The sequence below is a fragment of the Protopterus annectens genome, chromosome 1.part0 (genome assembly GCF_019279795.1).
Source record: "Protopterus annectens isolate FY-2018-M chromosome 1.part0, PAN1.0, whole genome shotgun sequence".
Classification (NCBI taxonomy): Eukaryota; Metazoa; Chordata; order Ceratodontiformes; family Protopteridae; genus Protopterus; species Protopterus annectens.
In genome coordinates, this window is record NC_056725.1 from 1770406196 (window position 1) to 1770430261 (window position 24066).

General features: G+C 44.0%; 1 protein-coding gene across 4 annotated transcripts in view; it reads left to right on the plus strand.

Moving 5' to 3' along the window:
- KATNA1 (katanin catalytic subunit A1) overlaps positions 1-24066 on the plus strand; it is a 1196718-nt gene that overhangs the window by 1043986 nt on the left and 128666 nt on the right. For all 4 annotated transcript variants that reach the window (XM_044069365.1, XM_044069348.1, XM_044069341.1 and 1 more), the window contains one exon: positions 14051-14185. In XM_044069365.1, the coding sequence (XP_043925300.1) occupies positions 14051-14185 (135 nt within the window). The remainder of the gene's footprint in view (positions 1-14050; positions 14186-24066) is intronic.

The window sequence follows — 24066 nt, forward strand, 5'->3', positions numbered from 1 at the left end:
TCGGCCATGTCTTCCGCCTCTTCTCCTTCAGCCAACAGTAGCCCAATTTCCGCCAGCACCCTGTAGGCTAACAGTACTGGTGGCGGTCGTTGTTAACCCAGGCCTCCACCGATCCGGTATAAAAATTTTTCTTGGTGACTGCATGAAATGTTTTGGCGAAGTTTTACGCCGGATGCCCTTCCTGACGCAACCCTCCCCATTTTTCCAGGCTTGGGACCGGCACAAAGAAATGCACTGGCTTGGAAGGCTGCAGTACAGTTACATAAAATCTTAACAGAAGGACATCTACTGTTATGTTGTCTGTTGCAGTATTCACTGTCTCCCTCCTTCCCCTCTCTCCTGACCCTTGCCGTGTGTTCTGTTTCCCTCCTGGCCAAGGTGCCATTCTCCTTTTTTTTTTTCTTCTGGATGCACATGTTCCTGTTTGACCCTGAGGGCATTTTGTTCCTCCTGGGGCTTTTTCAGATGTCCTTCCTTATCACTGTTGCAGTATGCTTCACAAAAGGGATTCCCTGCTATGGGCGGCCCACTGTCCAGCCAGTATACCCAAAGTCTTAAGATTTATTGGATGTTGTATGTCATGCGTATGCTCCCTGCTCAAAGTGTAGGGCATAAAGGTGATGTATGCACTTCAGATATTCTTTGCAGCCAGTCTGAACCCCATTATTGAACATCAGTTTGAACACTCCTCCTTCTGTGCTGGTTACCAAGCTGTGTTTCAGATAAGTGCTCCATTAGGGTTTATTCTTATCCTTCCTTTATTATTTTTTTTTTCATGCTGTGGCTTTACATGTCATCCAGAAAGGGAAAAATGTCAGTGTAGTAGGCAGATTCTCACCATAAGGATGTCACGAGCAGTGATCTTTTGTTTGGGTGCATCTCACGACCATACGCAGTGATGTTCATCATGCATACAGCTGCAGTCATAACAGATGGGTTCTCCTGCCGTCAGGCGGGTCCTCGGTCGGCCGAATTCCAAAGTCTAGGTCCGGCGTTGGTTGTCGTTGCTTTTTCCCTGACGTCAGTGCGACAGGGGTATAAAAGAACCAGCCGATGCCATTTTCTTCACTCTTTCTTGCCGCGCGGTGCCCGAAGCAGAAGCAGTTCGCAAGTGCCAGTCGGCCAGCTCCTGAGATTACGAATATTTTTCAACCGAAGACTTCTAGAAAGCTAAGTACCCCGTTGGGAAAACTTTTCTTGCCTCAGACCGATGTCAGACAAAGTTAATAATTGCATTTCATGTGGGAAGCAAATAGCGCATAAGGATTTCCATTCCCTCTGTATACCTTGCTTAGGCCCAGACCACGACGTCTCGGCCTGTCATTTTTGTGCTACATTCAACATACGCACTATTGAGCGTCGGGCGGAGTTCGCCCAACACTATTTTGGCAAAAAGTTTAATTACAACATGTCGGATACTCAGACTCCAATTTTGAGTAAACGATGTAAAGATAAGGACCGACATACGAGGTCCGCGACTTCTACCGACACCACGCTAAAGCCGACTACATGTGCTCCGGTTCTCAGCGAGGCGCCTACGCAGCCCCTGACTACCGATGACACTTCATTAGCGGTGTCTTCTGTGCCCGAGGTCGCAGGCTCTTTGGCCCACACCCCGACTACAGATACCGAAGTCACTCTTGGCGGGGAAACTCAGAGTTCAGACAGGCCTGCCACCTCTCAAGGTGTCTTCAGGCCTTCTTCTTCTTTTTCCATTAAGGCTTACACTAAATCTAAAGCAGCCATGCATTCTAAAAGACAAGCTCCACAGGGCCCCTCTCAAGGCCCCATGCCTAAAAAGCAGATGCTCAAAATGGCTGAGGATTTGATTACTCTTATCAGGGGTTCTCAACCCCCCCGGACAAAAGACCCAGAGTGGAGGAAGAATACCTTTCCTCGGACCAGGCCTCCATTACTTCAGAGCATTCTGAGGACCAGGAACATTCTTACTCCCCTTTCGAAGATTCTGATGCAGAGGAGTCCATTCCCTCTGTCTCCCCCCCTGAGGATTACTCTTTTGGGGAAACCTTGCATACCTTGAGGGAACACTTCCACTGGGAAGGCCAAGAGTACTCAGACTCCAAGAAAAGGCTCAGGGATTTCCTCTTGCTCCCTCAGCACAGGCCTCTGGCTATACCTCCTGTCTTAGACACATTAGATGTGTATTCAGAGGCCAGCCTTAACCCAGATTCTTTACCTCCAGCTCCAGTCAAGCCTGACAGGTATTACCGGGTGCTTGATTCACACCAATTCCTATACAAAAGCCATGCGGCTGACCCAGAAACTATTTCACAGGGTCCCAAGGGAATTAAGGCCTCCACTGCCAAAAATCCATTACCTTCAGAGAGAGATTCCAGAGCTTTAGAAAGGTGGGGGGAAAAGGTATACACCTCGGCCACTTTAACCATGAGGGCATTAAGCTGTCAGTTCCATATGTTAAAGTATCAACAGTTTTTGTTATCTCAGTTGAAAAGCAAAATGTCACAACCTGAACAACCAGACTTGAAGGAGTTGCAGGATTTGTTGCATAGTGCAGAGCAAGTGGGTAAACATACCTTGCAATGTGGTTTTGATGCTTTAGAGGCCTCTTGTAGAGCTACTGTTACAGGATCAGTCATACGTAGACATGCTTGGCTCAAAGAGCAAACCTTACCAGATCATGTCAAAGCTAAATTACTAGATGCACCTCTTCAAAAAGATGTATTGTTTGGTGTTAAAGCTGAGGAGGTATTAAAGAAAATGGAGGAAAAGGCAAAATCAATGCAAACAGTGAAAGATTTCCTTCAGGTACAACCGCCACGTTTCAGTAGAAATTGACCTTCAAAAAATTGGTCCTTTCCAGCCACAGACAGACCTCAAAGAGGTAGATACAGGCGCCCGAGAGGTAGAGGGCAATCTCAAGGATCATTTAGAGGCAGACAACGGCAAATACCTACACCAAGAGGGGGTGAGGATAGTTCACAGCCATTCAGAAAGCAGACCCAATGACTTCCCCTTTGCATGCCAAGCAAGGCTCAAATGGCAGCACCTTTAGGCGGAAAACTGGCATTATTTTTGAAAAATTGGCATATTGTCACAAAAGACAAATGGATCCTGGACATTATAGACAGAGGCTACAGATTCCACTTTCACACCCTTCCAAAAATGAGAGGCATGCCAAACCTGCCACACAATCAAAGGGCAGAGGCACAAAAACAAATTTCAGATCTCATGGACATGAAAGCTATTCAAGAGGTACCTGCACAAGAACAGGGTCAAGGTTTTTATTCCAGACTATTCCTGGAACCAAGGAAGGGCAAAGATTGGAGACCTATTTTGGACTTATCCATCCTAAACACATATTTACTCGTACCAAAGTTCAAGATGCTCACATTACAGCAACTTCTTCCCATGCTGGGCAAGGAGTCTTGGCTGGTGACATTGGACCTCAAGGAGGCATACCTGCATGTCCCAATCAGACGAGATTTCCGAAGATACCTCAGATTTCTTGCAGGTTCATCCCATTATCAATTCTCTGCATTGCCCTTTGGCTTATCTACTGCCCCCAGAGTGTTCACGAAATGCCTGGCATCAGTAATTGCCTTCTGCAGACTTCAAGGGATACAAATATACCCATATCTGGACGACTGCCTGATCCAAGCGGACAGCAAACACACTCTTCTGAAACACCTGGCGTTTGTAATAATGTTGAAATCTCTGGGATACACAGTCAACAAAAAGAAGTCAAGACTAATACCCTCTCAAACAATAATTTTCCTGGGTGCCAGCTTGGATACAAACACCCAGATGGCCTACCTCACGCCAGAGAAACAAGGGCAATTAACTCAATACTTCAGAAAACTGGCAACCTTCACCAGGCTGACTGCAAGGAAAATCCTGCAGGCTCTGGGATTCATGGCATCTTGCATCCTGCTAATCCCATGTGCAAAGCTGCATATGAGGAAACTTCAATGGTACCTAAAAAACCTATGGTCTCAACACAGCCACAGTTTGGAAACAATCATACCACTGATTCCATGTCTTCAAAAGGAATTTCTGTGGTGGGGTCAAGCATGCTAAAGAAACAGGTCTCCCATTCTGCAAGCCTCAAGCAAATCAAGTCATCACAACAGACGCCTCGGACTACGCCTGGGGGGCGCACATGACAGATCGGTGCATTCAGGGCAAATGGTCACAAAAAGAAAAGCACCTACACATCAATCAAAAGAAAATGCTAGCAGTAATAAATGCTATTATGGCTTTCAAAGACCTACTGCATCCAGGGCAGCTATTGATAAGAACAGACAACACCACAGTGATGTGGTACATAAACAAACAGGGAGGAACTCATTCATATCCCCTGTGCAGACTAGCCATGTCCCTTTGGAACACGGCTCTGGAATTGCAAATCCAACTTCAAGCACAATTCCTGCCAGGGAAGGAAAACACACTGGCAGACAACCTGAGCAGAAATGTGACAGATCCACACGAATGGAAGTTGCATCCTCAAGTTTTTACAATGATAATTCAAGCATGGGGAAGGCCAGACATAGATCTCTTTGCCACCCACAGAAATTACCAATTGACAAAACTCTGCTCAAGGACCTTTCATCCACAGGCCTGGAAAGTGGACGCACTCTCTTTCAGTTGGACAACAATGACGGTTTATGCCTTTCCACCTCTTCCACTGCTGACCAAAGTTCTATTAAAAGCCAGAGCAGACAGACCAAAGATGATTCTCATTGCTCCAGACTAGCCAAGACAACACTGGTACCCACTCCTGAGGAGCCAGACGCATTCCCCACCATGGATCCTGCCTCTAATGCCTCTTCTACTGACTCAGCACAACTTCAAAACTCTTCACAGTCAGCTGAAAACACTCAATCTAGCCGCATGAAGGATTCCTTAAATTCACAGCAGACCCTACTCTCCAAGGAGGTGCAGGATGTCATTTTGGAGGCCAGAAGGCCTTCTACTAGAAAAGCCTACTCCGCAAAATGGAAACGGTTTTGTGTCTGGAATCAGAAAAAGGGTCAGAATTCTGGAATACTGAATTTACCTCAAATACTACAGTACCTAGCCGAGCTGCTAAGCAGTGGACTTTCATTCTCCTCCATCAAAATCCATGCCTCAGCCATTTCTGCAGAGTACAACACTGATCCTCCTTTATTCTCTCACTCTCTCTTAAGACAGTTCCTCAGAGGGGCTAAGAATATAAAACCCCCAAGGAAGCAACCAGTACCGGCTTGGGACCTGAATTTCATTCTAGAAAAACTAACCCTGCCTCCTTTTGAGCCAGCTGCTTCAACAGATCTGCAATATTTGTCATGGAAAACAGCCTTCCTTCTAGCTATCACCTCAGCACGCAGGGTTTCGGAACTACACGCCCTCATGGCTGTGCAGCCTTTCATCATTTTCCATCAGGACAGAGTTTCCTTATGAACCAATCCTTCATTTATGCCAAAGGTAGTATCCAGGGTAGCCTTGAATCAGGCTATCCACTTACCTACGTTTTACCCTAATCCACAGAACAAAGGGGAGAGGCTACTACATTCCTTGGACATTCACAGACAGCTCCGTTATTATTTGGACAGAACAAAGCCTTTCAGAAAATCAGAGCAACTCTTTGTGTCCTATGCTACAGGTGCTCAAGGGAAGCCTATTTCCAAACAGACAGTCTCAAAATGGATAGCCCACTGCATACGCTTTTGTTACTCTTTTCATGGTAAAACTGTACCTACAGGCATCAGATCTCACTCCACAAGGGCCACAGCTATCTCTGCTGCTTTCCTCAGGGGGGTTCCTACCAAAGATATTTTGGAAGCAGCCACTTGGAGTTCTGTACATACTTTCTCCAAGCACTATCACCTACCATTATACTCCAAAACTAGAGCGGGCTTTGCCACTGCAGTCTTGCAGGGCATCCTGGCTCCACCTAGTTCCACTTAGTGCCTACCACCCCTTTATTAGCTTTGGGATTCTACCCATCTGTTATGACTGCAGCTGTATGCACGATGAGCATAGTACAGTTTTGTACCTACCATAAATGTAGATGTTCGAGTGCTAATACAGCTGCAGTCCAGGTTTCCCTCCCTCCTGCCCCTCTTGGGACAGGCCTTATGGCCAACACCTCCTCATACAACCTCATTGGGGTATTCTTTTATGGTGTATTTGCTTGCAACTACTGTTTTTTGATTATATTGCATTTGCTTTACTACATAAATTTATGTTTTGCCTTCCTTCTGGGGGCACCTGACATCTGGGGCAAGAAAAACTGAAGAAAATGGCGTTGGCTGGTTCTTTTATTCCTCTGTCGCACTGACGTCAGGGAAGAAGTGACAACAACCGACGCCGGACCTAGACTTTGGAATTCGGCCGACCGAGGACCCGCCTGACGGCAGGAGAACCCATCTGTTATGACTGCAGCTGTATTAGCACTCGAACATCTACATTTATGGTAGGTACAAAACTGTACTTTCTGTCTGTCATGTGTTGTCCCTAAGACTTGACATAATCGTCTCTCCTCCTTGTCCAGCTTCTTGGAGAACCAGTGTCTTTAATTATTGTTGCAAGTTGCGATGGTGGAATCCTCCCATCCCGAAGGTCAGTCACCTGCCAAGAAAAAGGCCAAAAGTGTCCGGTCTGATTTTGCTACTGTCCTGCCTCCCTTGGATGTCTCTTTCGAGTCAAGTGAAGGCTCACACAATCACCCGGTTGTTACGTTGGATTCCTCTGCCACATCTGTATCAGAGGCCAGCATGGATCCGACTTCTCGTATCTTTAGAGGCTGTGCAAGTGTCCTTTCTGGATGCTGAGGCGGAAACTTGGCTGATCATTTCAGGGGGTCCGGGGGGGGGGGGATTCCACAGATACTTGTTTGGGAAGAGATTCCTACTAGGTTAATTGAATGTGGGCAGGGGTCTGAACTTCATAGGGTCTTCAGGGCTGATGTCCCTCAAAAGAAAAAGCAAACCTGTTTCCCCTGCTCCTAAAGATCCCTAGCGTAAATGGAAAGATTTTAACCAAGGTTGTTTAGTGCAGTGATGGCATTGAAGCCACGTCAAGGAGTTTCTGTACCTACTTCTTCTTGGTCCTGTACCCCACTCAAGAGGCCCAAAGAGGGAGCAGGACTCCTCTGATAGCTTGGATTCTGGAGAAAAGTCTTTGTCTTAATCCTCTAAGATCGCCTTCTCCCTTGGATTATGGTCCTGAAGAGAGACTATTAGGCCATACTCTCCTTTTGAAGAACTCTGTGTTTGGGATACTATTTCTCATATGATGGAGTTCTTTAAATGGGACTACTCTCAGGTTTCTGACATTCAGAAAAGGAATTATGAGCTCCTCCAGGTGGAGTCCCCTGAGCCCTGTGCTGTAGCTTCTTTCTTGTCTGCCCTTTTTGTTACTTTTCTCCTGTTTCTTTGGCCCTGGATTCTCAGGTTTTACAAGGTGAGTGAGGATTGTACGTTTCTCTACAAATGTCGACCCCCTCTGTGGTGTCTGTCTCTTCTGACAAACCCTTTAATCTTTTGCCTTCTACTAAGCTGCTTCCTTCAAACAAGGACATTAGGGCCATGGAATGACTGGGCAAGAAAGTACAAACTGTCTTCATCTTGTCCTTTCGGGCTATTAATTATTGGACCCATTTGACCAGGTAGATTTTAGCCCTTCTTTCCCCGGTTTCCCAGGCTATCTCTGACTTTTCTGATTCTGAAGGGAAGACCTCAGCCTTTTCTCTTCTGGGCTGCACTTCTCAAGTAGCCTGCCATTCTGTTAAATGTTATGATGTAGCTGATGCCTCTTCTAAAGCTGCTGCTTTTGGTCCTGTTTTTAGACATTACTCTTGGCATTATCTCCAGCCTTTGCCTGATGATATTAAGGCTGACGTGTTGGATGCTTCTCTTGATAACAAGAACCTTTTTGGTTCTGCAGCTGCTGAGCTTAAGTCTGTGTGGGATAACTGGAAGGCCTTACAGGAATTGAATCATATTTTTGTTTCTCCTGTTCCCAAGTTCAATAGGCATTATCCCTCTAAATCTGCTTTTGTTTGCAGACAGCCTCTGCCTCCACCCAAAGGTAGAAATGGTTTTAGGCGGGTTCCTTCTGCTAAATCTACTGAAACTCCTGCTTTTCAGAAACTTCCTTTCAAGCCAAACCAGGATCCATCTGTCTTCCTCTTTCCTCAGTCAGGTTCCTTTCTCTTTGTCTGTCTTTCTCTGTCCCTTCCCAGTTGGTTAAGGCTCACTCAAGACTCTTGGGTTTTGTCCATCATCTGTCATGGATACTTCATAGTGTGGAAATCCCTTCCTCCCTTTCTGGGCATTCCTCAACCTCCTCAGGAACAGCTTCCTTTCTTTCCAGAACTACTTCAGGACCTTGTATCTCAAGGCACCATTCAAGCCGTTTCCCCTTCTCAGTAGGGCAAGGGGTTTTATTCCAGAATGTTTCTGGTTCCTAGGAAAGAAGGCACCTGGAGATGCATTCTGGACCTCCCTCAGTTCAACACTTTTCTGAAGATCCCTTTCTTCCAGATGTGATTCCTTCAGACCCCGTTTCATTCTCTTCTTCCCCTGGCTTTCCTGGTCTCTCTGGATTTCAAGGATGCTTATCTGTGCATCCCTCTTTATCCCCTTTCCAAGAAATTTTTGCATTTCTGTTTCTCCCTTTAATTTTCAGTTCTCTGCTTTGCCCTTTGGCCTTTCTACTGGCCAAGGGTCTTCACTGAATTCCTCACTCCTGTGATTGCTTTTTGCAGGATGAGAGGAGTTCAAATATTTCCTTATTTGGATAACCTACTCATTCAAGCTTCCTCTCGCGAGACCTTGTTTCAACACCTTCACTATACTGTTTGTTGCAAAGCTTGGGGTTTACATTAAACTTCCAGAATCAGTTCTGGTTCCTTCTCAGGATCATATGTTTTTTGGTTGCAGGCTCCAGATCATCCCTATGCTGGCTTCCCTGCGTCCTCCCTTGGTTCTTTCTCTAATTGCCTTTTTTTTTCTTTTTCAAGTGTCTGTCGCTCCTTTTTTTTTTTTTTTTTTTTTTTAAACAAAAAAAATCTTTATTAAATTATCACGTATGACATAAGGAATCTTACATTTGTATAAATGAAAAGCAAACCACATTAATACAATTTTAGTTGCATCACAGACCCTGTTGAGAAAACTGTACTTGCAAACATTATAGATCACTTATAATATACCCAGTCATTGTCAATTAGTGTAATTTGCCTTTTTTCAGTTACTTCCTCAGGTTTCAGTTACAGCCTAGGAGTTTCTCAGGGCTCTGATTCATGGCCTCCACCATTCCTATGCTTCCTCTTGCCAGACTCCATATGAAAATAAGACAGTGGTTCCTAAAGTCATTATGACTCCAACAGTGTCATCCTGCAGATTTTCTAGCACCTGTTCTACCATGTTTCAAGCTTGAGCTTCATTGGTGGATTCATCAGTTGTCTTAAACCGGGACTTCCTTTTCAGCCTCAAGTCCCCACTCAGGAACTTTATTTGGATATCAGAGAGACAGGGTGGAAAGCATGTTTTAGTCCCCTCAGGGTCCAGGATCTCTGGCCCCTTCATCAAAGGTCAGATCATATGCATATCAAGGAAATGAGAGCTCTCTTTTTCACCCTTCAAGCCTTTCATTCTGTTTTTCTTCCAGGGCTTCTCAAAATCTTTATAGACAATACCACAGTAATGTGGTACATCCACAAGCAAAGGGATGCATGGCCTTACCTTCTTTGCAGGCTGGCTCTTCAAGTTTGGGATCTAGCTGTCCAATATCAAGTGACTCTAGAGAACATAGCAGCAGACTCTCTGAGCAGGTCCATTACAGAGACTCATAAGTGGATGCTTGAAGGAGACATGTTTCTGGACATTGTCCATCAGTGGAGTACTCCTCAGGTAGATCTTTTTTCCTCTCCTTTGAACAGGCAACTTCCTCTTTTCTGCACCAGTCCTTAGTCCTTTGCCCTGGAAGATGGACACCCTTTTTCTTGTAAGGAGATGTTTCTCTACACCTTCCCTCCCCTTCCTCTCATTCTGAGAGTCCTGCTCAAGATAGAGCAAGACTCACCCAAAATCTTGTTGGTGATTCCCTTTTGGCCTAGACAACATTGGTTCCCATTTTTGCGCCTAGTCAGGGGCAGTCATCACAAGTTGCCTCACAGAGTGAACCTACTCACACAAGACAAGGGGTCTGTCATCCATCCTCACTTGGCCATTCTTCAACTGACACTGTGGGTGATAGAATTTTGATCCCTTTTAGGTGCCTTTTTCTGAAGATGTGCCTTTTTTTCTAAAGATGTGCTTAGGGCTTTGCAGGAGGCCAGGAAATTCTGTATGTCCAAATTTCTGTTTGATGCTTTGCTAGTAACCAGGATAGACTTTCTGTACAGATCCCTCTGGTTCTCTTATTTGTGTGAATTGCTGCATGCTGGTTTGGCTTATTCTTCTGTTAAAGCTCACCTTTCAGCTATCTCTTCTCGTCTGGCATTAACTCTTTTGCCCTCTAGGTTTGAGGTCAAGCAATTTCTTAAAGGCATCATTCATATCCAGACCTTCTAGGAAGCCTATTCCACCTTCCTGGGATCTTAATTTTGTTATTGAAAATTCTCAGGCTCCTTTTGAGCTTACAGCCTTGGCTTCCTTACAGCCTTGTACATGGAAGACCGTTCTTCGACCCTTTCTTCACCTAAGTGTGTGTGTGTGTGTGTGTGTGTGTGTGTGTGTGTGTGTGTGTGTGTGTGTGTGTGTGTGTTGTCTGACTTCCAGGCTTTTATGGCTGTTACTCCTTTTTTGTTTTTTCTTAGGGACAGGGTGTGTCTTCATTGTAATCATTTTATGTTCAAGGTGGTTAACAAATTCTCTCTTAATCTGTCTAATTTGCCCTCATGTTTAGTCTGCTAGTGAAAAGGTTCTTCACACTTTAGGTTTGCATAGGCAGCTCAGATACTGTTTACATAAAACTAAGGCCATTCACAAGTCTGAGCAACTTTTTGTTTCTTTTCATCTCAGTCTGTACTTTTGGCTGTTTCTAAGCAAACCATTTCTTCATTTCTTTTTATTACTCCTTTCATGGGAAATGCTCTTCTGTCTCTTTTTATGGCTCACTCTACCAGGGATGTGGCTTCCTTTGCTCCTTTTTTCAAAGGATTGGATACTAATTCCATCCTTGAGGCTGCAACCTGGACCTCTGTCCACACAGTTACTAAGTATTACAAATTCAATATTTCCAGAGCAAGAGCTAGCTTTGCCAGAGCTATCCTGCATGGGTTTCTTGAGGGCTCTTTGGAGCCTTCCTCCTCCCAAGTTTCCTCTTGAGCTTTTGTATTCTCCCTTGTGTGAAGAATACTGCAACAGTAATATGGAAGGACCTAGTACAGTTGTGTAAAATCTTACCATAACAGTAGATGTCCTCCTCTTCACTGTTGCAGTATTCACTTCCTGTCTCCACCCCCTTCTGCTCTTTTCCTTTTTTTTTTTCTCCTTTTTGGATGCACATGTTCCTCCTGGGGCTATTCAGTTCTGAGGTTCGTATGTCCGTACATCACTTTTATGCCCTATGCCTTAAGTGGGAAGCATGTGTGTGATGTACGTCTGCAAATCCTAAGGCTTTGATATACTGGCCAGAGGTTGGGCTACCCATGGCAGGGAATTCTTTGTGAAGAATACTGCAACAGTGAAGGGAATGACAGCTATTGTTTTGGTAAGATTTTGCACAACTGTACTTTGAGTGTTTGTGTACATGTCACCTTTATGCCCTACATTTTGTGCAGGGAGCATATATGTGACGTATGGTGCCTACAAGAGTGAATGCTTCGTTATACTGGCCAGACATTGGGCAATCCTTGGCAGGAGACGCCTTAGGTGAAGAAGACTGCAACAGTGAAGAAAAGGACATCAACTTTTAAGATTTTACACAACTGTACTTTCTTTGCCCAAGACCATAAGTGACTTTATGACATTTGTTCAAGGAATGCCTGCTGGAGCCAACTCTTGGCTTCTGATTACAGATCCATTATTGTACTCGACTACTGTAAAGAAGTAATTGCAATGTTCTGTTTAAAACAGTTATGTGAGGTACTCGTGTTAGTAGATTACTTGACAGTAATTATTTCCTTTCATCCACCACTGTTTTCTGCATCTGAGCATTCTTTGCTTGTCCTGCTCTTTTGTGAGAAAAAGAGAATGCTGTGCATTGAACATGTTCAGTCCATTTGACCTGTGTGAGGCATGCATAATGTTGTTGTTGTTTGTCTTTCGGCTTTTCCCGGTTAGGGGTTGCCACAGCGGAACTCCGGTCCGCTAATGATTGGCAGTTGGTTTTTATGGTGCCGAGTTGCCAGCCCAACCTTCAACGAAGGCATGCCCATTCAACGCATGTCTTTCGAACGCCCACTCTTGTAATTGAGAAAGTTAAAAATGGATATGCTTAGTAGAACTTGGTATCGCCCTTCATGTCGCTGTGGGTTGTGCTTTTTCTGAAGATAAGCAGTTTCTGTTTTTACCACTGTAAGATGGTGAAGTGGTAATCATTTACTTGTTAGCTTTTGATGGTGAGATCCCTCAAAAAGGGTTCTTGTATGCTTCCATCAGTAATAATGATTTACTGGGAGCAAAGATTTTATGTGGGAGGGAAAATGGTTAATCCCGCACCTGCATTGCTTGAACAGCAAATCCAAGCCTCTGTCTGTATGTCATTCATACTAAGGGGAGATAGAGAAGTGGACCCCTTAGTAGCCTGCCTTTTAGGTAGACTGTATAATCCAAATAAACAAGGATATAACCAGGCAGTACTATCTTTATAAAGTTTTTTTTTTCCTGAGCTTCTCTAACGAATACTCAGTGGCACAACTGGTAGCACATTTGCTTTTGGTGCAGAAGGCTGTTGGTTCTGTTTCCACACCAGGCAGATCGAATACTGACACTGCAGTGCAGCATGGGGGGGGGGGGGTGCTGTGCTTTTAAGTATGTTGTCCTTCAGATGAGACATTAAACCAAGGTCCCTTCTGCTGGAGTTGCTGGTAGCTCAGGTGGATATACAAGATCCCACAGAGAGTAGGGGAAGTTCCGTGATGCCCTGGTAAAATTTGGGGCTTTTGTAACAGCTCCCTTGTTTTTTTCCCTACAAACAAGCAGTGCTATATCAAATATTTGTACTGCTTGCTGGTCACCATAATTTATTTTGATTTTTATGTGGTCACATAGTAGGTGCTTAGGTTTTTTGACTTTGTCTTATAATTTTGAGTATGTTGTTAAACGGCTTCTTCATACAGCTTGGGAATCTTCTCATATGCATGTCTAGAGTACTGTTGCCCTTGAAGAAAGATGCATGTATGGAAGCACTTAATCCTGTCAGTTAACTTTGGTAGGGTCCTGTGCTGCTACTGGTACTTTGTTCAGATTTGCTCTCTTTTGTAGCATGACATTTTACCTTTAAGGGATCATTGCATCTATTAAGTAAAAGCTCAGGTTTATTTCATTGTCTCTTGTCATTTGTGTGTTTGTCTTGCAGGTGGTGGCCATTTAAAAAAAATGGTGAGGGTAAGGATGGGACCAAGGTAGTTTGGAAACAGATGCCCTATAACTGGGTTTATGCTAACGCCGTGTGGGGCCAAAGGTTAGGAGTCTTCTTGGAACACAGACTTTGGGAAATTTTGACGAACTGTGGGATAAAGGGTAGATGGTTGATTTGCAGTGAGTGTGGGAACCTGTCAATCTGCTAAACACAGTAGAATAGCTGAAGTCCCCTTTTGGCAATTTTTGAGGTTGCTTCCCCCCATTCTGTTGTGCAGCCTCAGAGTTGGCATATATAAGCTGAGGGGCAAAGCAGTCTTCACCTACAAGAGGTGTTAACATGGATCCTTGAGTATTTACCATTTTTTCATCTGTTTTTTTTTTTTTATAAACCTGCAACTTCTATATTTTGTCAAATAGTAAGCCAATTTTTTTGTCACTGTACAAGCTGTAGTTTCTATGAAGATTTTAAGCACTTCATTATATAGAGTTGGTAAATGTACCAGTAGAACTTGCTCTGAGCAGAGGAGAGTAAAGTTTTTGGAAATATTTCATAGGTGTAGGAGGTTCAGTGGAGGCGGATGACCCTTCCAAGATGGTTATGGTTCTGGCAGCTACCAATTTTCCGTGGGATATTGATGAAGCTCTTAGAAGGCGTCTTGAAAAAAGGATCTACATTCCCTTACCATCAGGTATCAAATGTACAGATAAGCTTATTTCTTCAAAATATTCATGATTTGAAATTGCTTACTTTTCTGATTTTGACTTTACAGTAACTTGCTTGTGTGCTGTATTTGTAGAAATACTGTAGAACTGAACCTGTTACTGGCATGCACATTAATGGTTACAGGATTGATCAAGGATATTTATCGAAATTTGAAAAAAAATACAGTTGAGAGGATCTTCCTGGGTGGGATTTGAGTTTAGGTTTTCAGATATGCAGCTGATGGTTCTGAACTGAATTTTCTGGCTTAATTGACATCAGAATTGCATTTAAGTATTATTGCCACTGAAGTAGTGTTGAGGATTCTTTTGGGAGCATTGTTTTCTTGTCCATCTGCGTATGTTGTATGGAATGTGCATAGTTATATAGGTTCATAGGCTCATACTAGGCTATCTGCCCTGGGGCATTTATAAGCCTAGCCCAATTGTGTTTGGCTTACGCCACCCCTTGATTTGAGTATACTGTGCCCTTTTTTAAAGTTTAGTTTACTGTGCCTCTGTCTAATATCAAAATTCTTCTTGAAGAGAGTCAGTGAGGTGCTCTGCCTAACATGAATTGGAATTCTATTCCAGAGCGAAGGGAGCCTCTGGGTTATGAATCTGTCCCTCCAGCATGTTCTATTTATTTCTGTGCTGAGGTTCAAGTCCCTCGAGCGCGTGGCTCTAAGGGATTTAGATTTACTGAGGTGGAGCATGTCCATTAATTCTGGGTTAGACATAGCTTTATATGTCAGGCATAGATCGCCTCGAAGTAGGCGGTATGCAACTGAATAGAGCTGAAGTTTTTTTTAACCGAGCAGCATATGGCATCTGTTTGAGTCCCTTGATCCTCCTGGTGAGGTACTTTTGGGGTCTTTCTAATTGCTGCAGGTGTCGGGTAAGGTATATCCCAAAGGGGGCATTGTATTCTATGATGGGCCTGATGAGGGATGAATAAAGGGGCACGATTACCTCTCTTGATCTAGATGTGAATCCTTTCATGATGAAGTGGGCTATGTAGAAGGTCTTTCTAACCACTTTGGCAATGTGGTTGTCAAAGGAGAGATTGCTATCAACTTGGGTCCCCAGATCCCCAATTACTTTCTCTGTACTTAATGGGTTACCACCTATGTGGTAATTTGTGGGCACATTGTTTTTGCCAAAGGGTATGACTATACAGTTTTTGGCATTTAGCTTTAGACCATGGCTCTGGCACCAGTTATCCGTCTCTGTGTGACCTTTTTGAAGGATGTTTGTCAGCTGGAGAGTCGATTATGGCGCCCAGTTTGCAGTCATCTGCGAACTTGGTGAGCCATAGTCCTCGCACGTTGGCCTGTACCTCAGAAAAGTAAATACAGAACAAGAGAGGTCCCAGGACAGAACCTTGTGGGACGCCACTTGTGACCGGTTTCGAGTCTGACATGGCTCCAGCAACTCTGACTCTGTGGATTCTGTCTTTGAGCCAGTTTGCGACCCATCTTGTGACATAGGGGTTTATATTTAGGCTGGATAGCTTATCTATGATGCCCGAGTGGGGTATTGTGTCAAATGCCTTTGCGAGGTCCAGATAGGCTGTGTGGACTACCTTCCCTTCATCTATGGCCTTGGTGACTGTTTCGAAGAAGTCGACCAGGTTCAAAAGGCAGGATCTGCCCTTGAAGCCAAATTGGGTAGGATCTAGTGTCTGTAGGTCCCCAATATCTTTGTTTGAGTTCCATGATGATCCTCTCCATAGCCTTGCAGACTAGGCTAGTCAGGCTTATGGGGTGATAGTTTCCAGGGTCCTCAGAGGCGCCAACTTTGTGGAGTGGGACCACTGTTGCTGTACGCCATTCTTTGGGCGCATATCCTGTAGTGAGGCTGAGATTGTACAGCAGTTTTAATTGAGGGATTAGTTCTTCTTGGAGTTCATGTAGGACGCAACCCGGGATGTCATCTGGTCCCATGGAAGCAGTGCTTTTTGCTTTGGAGAGGGTGGCCTTCACCTGAGCATCAGAGATGTTTGGGAGGCTGCACTCTGCCAGGATAGATACTTGCTCTTTTGGGGGGGGGGGGGTTTGCACTGAACCTGTCTGCCAGGATATTGGCGATGTCTGTGGGTTCCGTGTATTTTTTGTCATTTAGAATCAACTCAGAACAAGTCTGGGAGTTGCATCCCAGGTTCCTAACATAACTGAAAAAAGCCTTATGATTGTCTTTAGTGTCCTGTGCAATTTTTCTCTCGAAGCTGGCCTTGGAGGATTTTATGAGGGATCGTAATTTTTTGCTAGTACTGATAAGAGATGCCTTCCCTTTTAGGGATTTTGCTCTATCATGTAGTAGCTTCCTCCTTCTGTTGTACAGTTTATTTATGGCTGGGGTCCACCAGACTGGATGCCTGCCTTTGGATGATTGGGTCTTGATTTTGTTTGGGATAGCATGATCCATGCATTCCTGGAGATGTCCGTAGAATGCGTTTATATAGGATTCTGCAGTTTGGGCCATAGTTTCCACTGGCCCTGGGGCCTTGAAGGATTCCACTTCGGTTTTGAGAAGTGTGAAGTTCACTTTTGAGAAATTTTTCACTGTGGTTTTCTGGGCTGGGGGTGGGGTCGGGATGTGGGTATCCAGTGAAATTAATTTATGGTCTGATCTTACCAATGAGGGATATACTTCTGGTATGGAGCATAGAGTCCCCATGTTGGTAATGATCGGGTCTAGTATCTTTTCCCCTCTTGTGGGAGTGGTGACTAGTTGTTCCATAGCATTTGAGTTTATAAATTCCAGGAACCTTTGGGCTAAGGTGCTGGGGCTTGAGTAATGCTCCCAGTATATGTTTGGGTAGTTGAAGTTGCCCAATATAATGGTGTTCGGAGAGATCTTCATGTTCTCCAGTGTTTTCAGGAAAGCCGAGTGGGATTCCTGACTTTGAGAGGGTGGTCTGTAGGATGCTATAAACTGAAAAGCAGTCTTGCCCACTGTCAGTTGCACATGGATGGTCTCCGATACTTCGTGCAATGCCACTAACCTGGAGGTGTGGATATCCTTGGTAAATATGGAAACTCCCCCTCCTTTTGTGGTTCGGTTTTGGGGCCGAAAAGCATGATATGAGGTATAACTGGTAGTGCTGGGGTGCTCTCTGTAGCCTTGAACCAGGTTTCTGTCACTGCACAGATATCGATGTTCTCCATACTGAGGAGAGCTTCGAGTGCATGCATCTTGAGGTTAAGACTTCTGGTGTTTAGCAGCATTACCCTTAGTTTCTTGATCCTTGTGCTGTCTATGGAGGTGGGTTTGACTTTTGAGCCTTGCCTAAAAAAGGCACTATGGGGGTGGCAAGAGCCTTTGCCAATATCCGAAAGCCCAGGGGTGACAGGTGCAAACCGTCCCTAGCGAAGCAAAGTGGCTTGTCGAGCATGTCATCCCAGGCTGACAGACACTGGATCCCCTTTGAGTGACACCAAAATTTTAGCCAATTGTTAAAATCGATCATTTTGTCTTTATACTGTGGCATCATTCTAGGTGAGGGTAAGATGCTGCTCAAGGTCAGGGTCATACCGGCCTGGGCTACATGATCAGAGAGCTTGTCTATGTCTCATTTCATGTAGTCGAGGGAGGTACGTCTCAGGTCATTCACGCCAGCATGTACAATGATTGAGTCATATTTGTATTTGCTTTGGAGTGACCTGAGTGCTTGCGTTATGTGGCGGATCCTAGCGCCCGACAGGCAGCTCACTGTGACCTTTTTATTCAGCCTGCTGAGCGGGACGTCAGTGTGTCTGACACTAGAGTCACCTATTACAAGAGTATCAGGTGTGTTATTCAGCCTTAAGGGCTGTGACTGCTTGGCACACTGACTTTGTGTGCTGTGTGTTGTACGTGTTTTGTTTTGGGGTAGCGTTTGCTTGGATGTCTGCTTTGGAGGTCTCTGTTGCTTAGGTAGATTTTTATTTAGAGCCTCCGAGTATGTTTTTGTGTTTTTATGTGTTTGGTTCGCTGTTGTGGCGGGACTATGTGATACTGGAATTGTGTTGTGTGAGGTTACCTTCTCCTCCTGACTGGTTACACCAGTTTTGAGATGAGAGAGCTCAGCCTCCAGTTTGGCTATATGGTTGCATCTCTGACATATATTTGAACCTGTTTGGAGGAGGAGAGGGTTGTCCGTGTACATGAGACAGTTGTAACATTGCCTCAAAATTCCCAGATTCACCAGCTGGACTGGAGAGGCAACCATTGACTGACCTTTGGACATGCTAGAGTAATATAGGGAACTGAATTAAAACGGACCAATAGGGGACAAGGTAATCGTAGAGAGTATAAGAGTAAGTAGTGCTTATGGTTTATTAGTGCTAACTTGTAAGATTACTTATTTGGACCAGTGAAGGGCCTTAGAATGAGAATATGGAGTTTAATTTGAGAGATAGAGCAGTTCTAAGGGAAAAAGTGAAGAGCAGACTTTGTGGAGCCAGGAATAGTTTAAACCCAATTAGGCTGCGCTGTCCGATGTTGCTCTATGCGCAAAAGAGGGTTTTGAGAGGGAGATCAAGGAGTTTGGAATTGACCCAAAATGGCCAATAAAACTACAGTTTCAAGGCAGTAACCACTCCCACAGGGGAAGGCAAGCTGCTCAATGTTTATCACTGCCACTGATGAACACAGAGACTTCCCTTTAGCCCAAGCAAACAATGGCCTCCAAGAAACTTACATACAGTTCAGAACAGCAAATCTGTAACTGAACTTTTTTAAATCTCAGAAAAGTGGGAAAAAAGCTAGATTTTTTTTTTTTTGTTTTGTTTTATTTAAGGAAAGCAGAGGTTCACAAGTATCAACAAGTTAGAACAGTGCAGTAAATGACCCCACACTTGAGTGCTTGGCCAGAGACAGATAAAATGCACGTTTTAAGAAAAAAACGATTTTAAAAATAAGTGCAGGCAGGAAATTCAGTAATCAGCTCTAGGTTGTGTTCTAAATACAGTTACCAACACAGAAATCAAGTTTAACAAGCCAGAAAATGCTCAAAAGTAGGCGGCAATGCAGAAAAACTTAAATAATCTGAAGCAAAATACTTAAAATCTCAAAAGTGGCTCCTTTCAGCGTTTTCTCCTCTTGGTGGGTGCTTCACCAACAGCCAACAAGTCCGAAAAGATGCCAAAACCACGAGGCAATCGGGTTTTAAGAGAGGGAGATCAAGGAGTTTGGAACTGACCCAAAATGGCCAATAAAACTACAGTTTCAAGGCAGTAACCACTCCCACAGGGGCAGGCAGGCTACTCAATGTTTATCACTGCCACTGAAGAACACAGAGACTTCCCTTTAGCCCAAGCAAACAATGGCCTCCAAGAAACTTACAAACAGTTCAGGACAGCAAATCTGTAACTGAACTTTTTTAAATGTCAGAAAAGTGGGAAAAAAGCAAGATTTTTTTGGGTTTTTTTTAAGGAAAGCAGAGGTTCACAAGTATCAACAAGTTAGAACAGTGCAGTAAATGACCCCACACTTGACTGCTTGGCCAGAGACAGATAAAATGCAAGTTTTAAGAAAAAAACGATTTTAAAAATAAGTGCAGGCAGGAAATTCTATGGTGCTATAGTTTGACTGCCTTGGTGATTAGATTCACCTTTAGTTTGCTGAATGACAGATCTGCACTGGAAAGCATATCTCCCTGATAGGTACATTGAAAAACATCCACTGTAGCCAATTCTTTTACTGTTTGCATTGTGCTGGTACATGTTTCTGCATGGTTATTGCTTTATTTTTAGTTTATTTTCCCCGTCTCACCTGTAAATATGTCCCCCTTGGCAAATAGTTTGATCACCAGCTAAACCAAGCACACCATTTGTGGTTATTTAGTATTTGTCATTCAGGTGAATATTAAAGTCTTAAACTCTGGTGATGTGACTTTAGAGTTGCCCAGTATAGAAGCAAAGGATGTGGAAGTCAATCCCAGGTTTGCAGGATGCTGTGTATGTAACTCTCTGCTTTAATTGCTGTGTCATGTGGCTTGTTATAAATGAGCTAACTTGATTGTAAGCAACCTTAGTTTATTTCTGACTGTTCTTGCATTGTTGTTTTTGCCAGTTTTTTGGGACTTGATAGCAACAGCAGAGAGGCATCTCTCCTTTAACCTGCCTTTGCGTGAAAGATGAAGTGCGCTAACAGTTATGATCTTTTTATTCTGCTTTTGATAATCAAATACAATAACAAGTCCATGAAACTCTTAATGTGGGGATTTTGTCCATCTTGCCCACTGCTGTGGTGTCAGTACTGGAATCTTGATTGCATTGACCTTTCTGTGTTGTGTGTACTTTACATCATTAAAGATTTAGACACTGTCTTGTGCTAGGAGGCTAGTGTGATGTACCATTTCCACTGGAACTCTGTCTGGCAAAGGCAATTAAGTCTACTTGCTGCTGTTAGAAGAGCTTTGATTTGTCAACATTTCCCTTTGATCTTCTCCATGTTCCAGTGGTTTATCATTTTACCAATGCCATGTAATCCCAAAGCTGTCAACAACTTTGCTGCAGCTTCATGTAATATATACCTTGGAGCTATTGTTTCGTAAAAATTATATGTTATCCTCAATACCTGCCTGCCTCATTACCCAGTAATGGCCAGCTTTCAAAAGGTCTGACTCCCCGTCTTCTCTCTTCTTGTGACTGCTGTTTGGCTGAGTATATCCCAAGAGAGAAGCATACAGCTGTCACAGGAAGGAAGTGTTCAGTTTTTTGTCTGCCATCCAAAGGGAAGAAAAACTCTGACTCTTCACAGGATCTATTCCTGACTGTTCTGGCTTACTGCTCAGATAAGCCCCATTTGGGTACCCCATGCCTCTCATGTTATTCTCTATTTTTGTTTATTTAAAATATATTTCTTTCAGTATTTTAGTCTGATGTTGTCCTTCTCATTCTTCCTCAACCCATGAGTTTGGATCCGATCCTCTGATCAGACTCTTGATGCATACTCAAGACTTCAGATCCAACTCTCGTGCTCCTCCCTCTACCCATAATGCCTTTGTCCATCCCCATTACTCCATATCTTGTTTGCTGTCATCTTGCTCAGAAGCAGATTTCTCTCACAAGCTGGTAATTTGTGAATTTTTTGTGAGTTCCTTTTATTGTCCTTTAAAAGGTTGTTTTTCTGTCTTATACTGTATGTGTCTATCCTCAGTCTTAGTTGCATTCCTAACACCAGTGAAAAAATTAATTTTATATAGTACCTCTCTCTCTTACCATAGCTGGTATTCTCCTTACCTTGCAATCAGGGTAATCCTTTTTAAATTGCCATTGTTGGTATTTATTCCTTCTTTCTATTCTTTTCTCTCCAAAAAAGAAAAATATTTTTTTTTCCTTACACTGACTTTTGAGGTATTTCCTATTTGTATTGGTGGTAGTTTTGTTTTCTATCATGTCTGATAAACCAACGGGTTTCAAAAAATGCACTTCCTGAGAGTATAAAATTCTGTATTTGTATGCCCCAAGGAGTGAGTATATGCCTTGGAGCCAGTTAGCTGGATGCAAACTTTTCGGTTTGTTCAACCTTTAATCCAAGGGCTTAGCTGACCGATGCAGTAAATTTAATATTAAAAGGATGACTTCTTGCTACTTCTACATCTTCAGGGGCTCAAATGCCCTCCAAACTTGTGAAGTCTACTCCATTGGAGCAGAGAAAATTCTCCCTGCTTAAGTCCCTCAGAACTTTATTGGAGCCACCACTCAAAAGCCAAAGGATCTTGGGTTCAACAGTGGTGGATCCTAGGACCCGACCTTCGGATCTGAATTCTTCGTATCCTAGAATTATATCGGCAAGTCTGAAAGAGCTTGCCTCAGATCGTAGGTCATTGGATCCCAAGCCTGGCACCTCACAAAGCGGTCATACTCCAGATTGTATCATTAAACCTCTCTATCCTACTCTGCCATCCTCACTGTTACAACCCCCTCAGAGACCTTCAAGATCTCCATCCACTTCATCCTCAATGTCCTCCAGAGGTTTATCAGAAGCGGATGTGGATAAGATGATGTGAAAATTTCTCATAGCTGAAGTCCAGATGGGGGGGTCATAGCGACTTTTTCCCCTGTCGGATCCCTGAAGCTACCTATGTCATCCTACACTATTCTTTCTCCTCTGATCTGTCCAGTTTGAGTCCCAGGATCCGAAATCCTGGAGAGGTCCATAGTCTCATTTGAAGATTTCTCAGACTTCGGCATCCCTGACTGGTTCCAGTCTGATACCATCTGATCAGAAAGGGCCCAGGAGCCAAAGTGTTGGCTTTGGGTCCTGGGGGGGCTGGGGTCGATTCTGATGTTGGATCAATCCCTGCCCCTCGGAACCTCAGCCCTGGATACTTCAGGTTTGGTTTCATTGTCGAAACACTGATCTGAGGGTGGTGATCTACCTTTGCTGGGAGCTTTGTTTCTGGCTTAGCTGATTGAGGCTTCTCTGGGTCCATCTGCCTTGCGGAAAGGGCTTTTTCCATCTCCAGTGAATCACCTTCTCATTTTTTAGACCCTACCCTTACTCTCTCGTCTGTTCCAAGCTCTGAGTTGGTCAGGCATACTCAACAGGGAAAGCCAGTTTCAACAAGTGTCCAGTAGGTTCTGGTAGAGGAACTTCCCATCTGTTCCTGTACCTCCCCTGAACATCTCATGGAGGAGGGGCATCAGAAGACAACATGCAAGAGGAAGGCACATAGACTTTCTGATGGTCTGTCATGGAGGATACCGATTTTGATGAAGGGTCCCCCCAGATCACCACTGGGTGAGATCTCCTTAGGGGATATATTAGACATTCTCAGACAAAAAGGTGGCTGGCCTTTTGAAAAAACGTCTCCTGAAGAATCTGAATTTTTGGAAACTTTTGGTTTTGGCTCATCTACGTCTTGGGTTACACCCTTGGTGGATGAACTCATCAATTTAGTTTCACGGTGGGCTTTGAAGGAACTGGGTATCATCGAACCTATTCAGAAGAGACCTGACAAATTCTTAGCCACTCCAAAAGACAGACCCCACTGGAGCAAAGGAGTCCCGATTGCTATGGTGGTGCCAGCAGCCAACAAGAAAGAGCTGGCAGAACAGAGCTCTTCTGTCTGTCTGCGAAACAGGGAGCCAAGAATGTTGGACAGATTTCGGAAGTGATTTTTTTTTTTGCCTCAGTGACTTCTGCCCTGAGGTCTCTTAATTACCTGGCACACTTCACAAGACTTCAGAGAGATTTGACCAAAGACCTATCAAATACTCTGAGTCAGTGTCTGCATAGGATTTCAAAAGAACGTCCTCACAGCTGGCCATTGTCTTGTCTATATCAAATGCTTCAATGAGGTTGATTTCTCACTCAGCTGAAGACACCTCACACGCAGCTGGTTCAGGCATTGCCATAAGGAGACATGACTGGATGCAGCTATGCTACTTTGCAAAGCCTTTTAAGACCACCTTCATCAATGCCCCATTTGATGGCACATCCTTTTTTGGGCATTCAGTAAAAGAGACTCTTACTTGCAGTGAATAAGAAGGAAAGATTCTGTCTGCAATGGGAATCAAGTTTTCTGCCCTTCAATGGACCCTTTCGAGGAATCAGAGCAGCAGTAAGAAAATATGCTGCCAAAAATCTGAGGGACCTTTCCTAGATCCATGTGGAGACAATTCCTCCAGAGGCAGAGGAGAAAATTCTAATGGGAGATAGCATCCTAGAGGCAGAAGAGGCCCACAGAAACAGGGTTTCTAACCTTCTGTTCCGGCAGATCCTTCCAGTGCTGCTTAAGCACTGCCCAACTGTCCATCTCTGGAGGCACTTGGGGATGATTATCACTGCACCCAGAAGCCTGGGCAAACATAGCAGAACATACCTGGGTGCTAAATATAACTAGAGGCTATTTCATTCCATTTTTCCAACTTCCTTT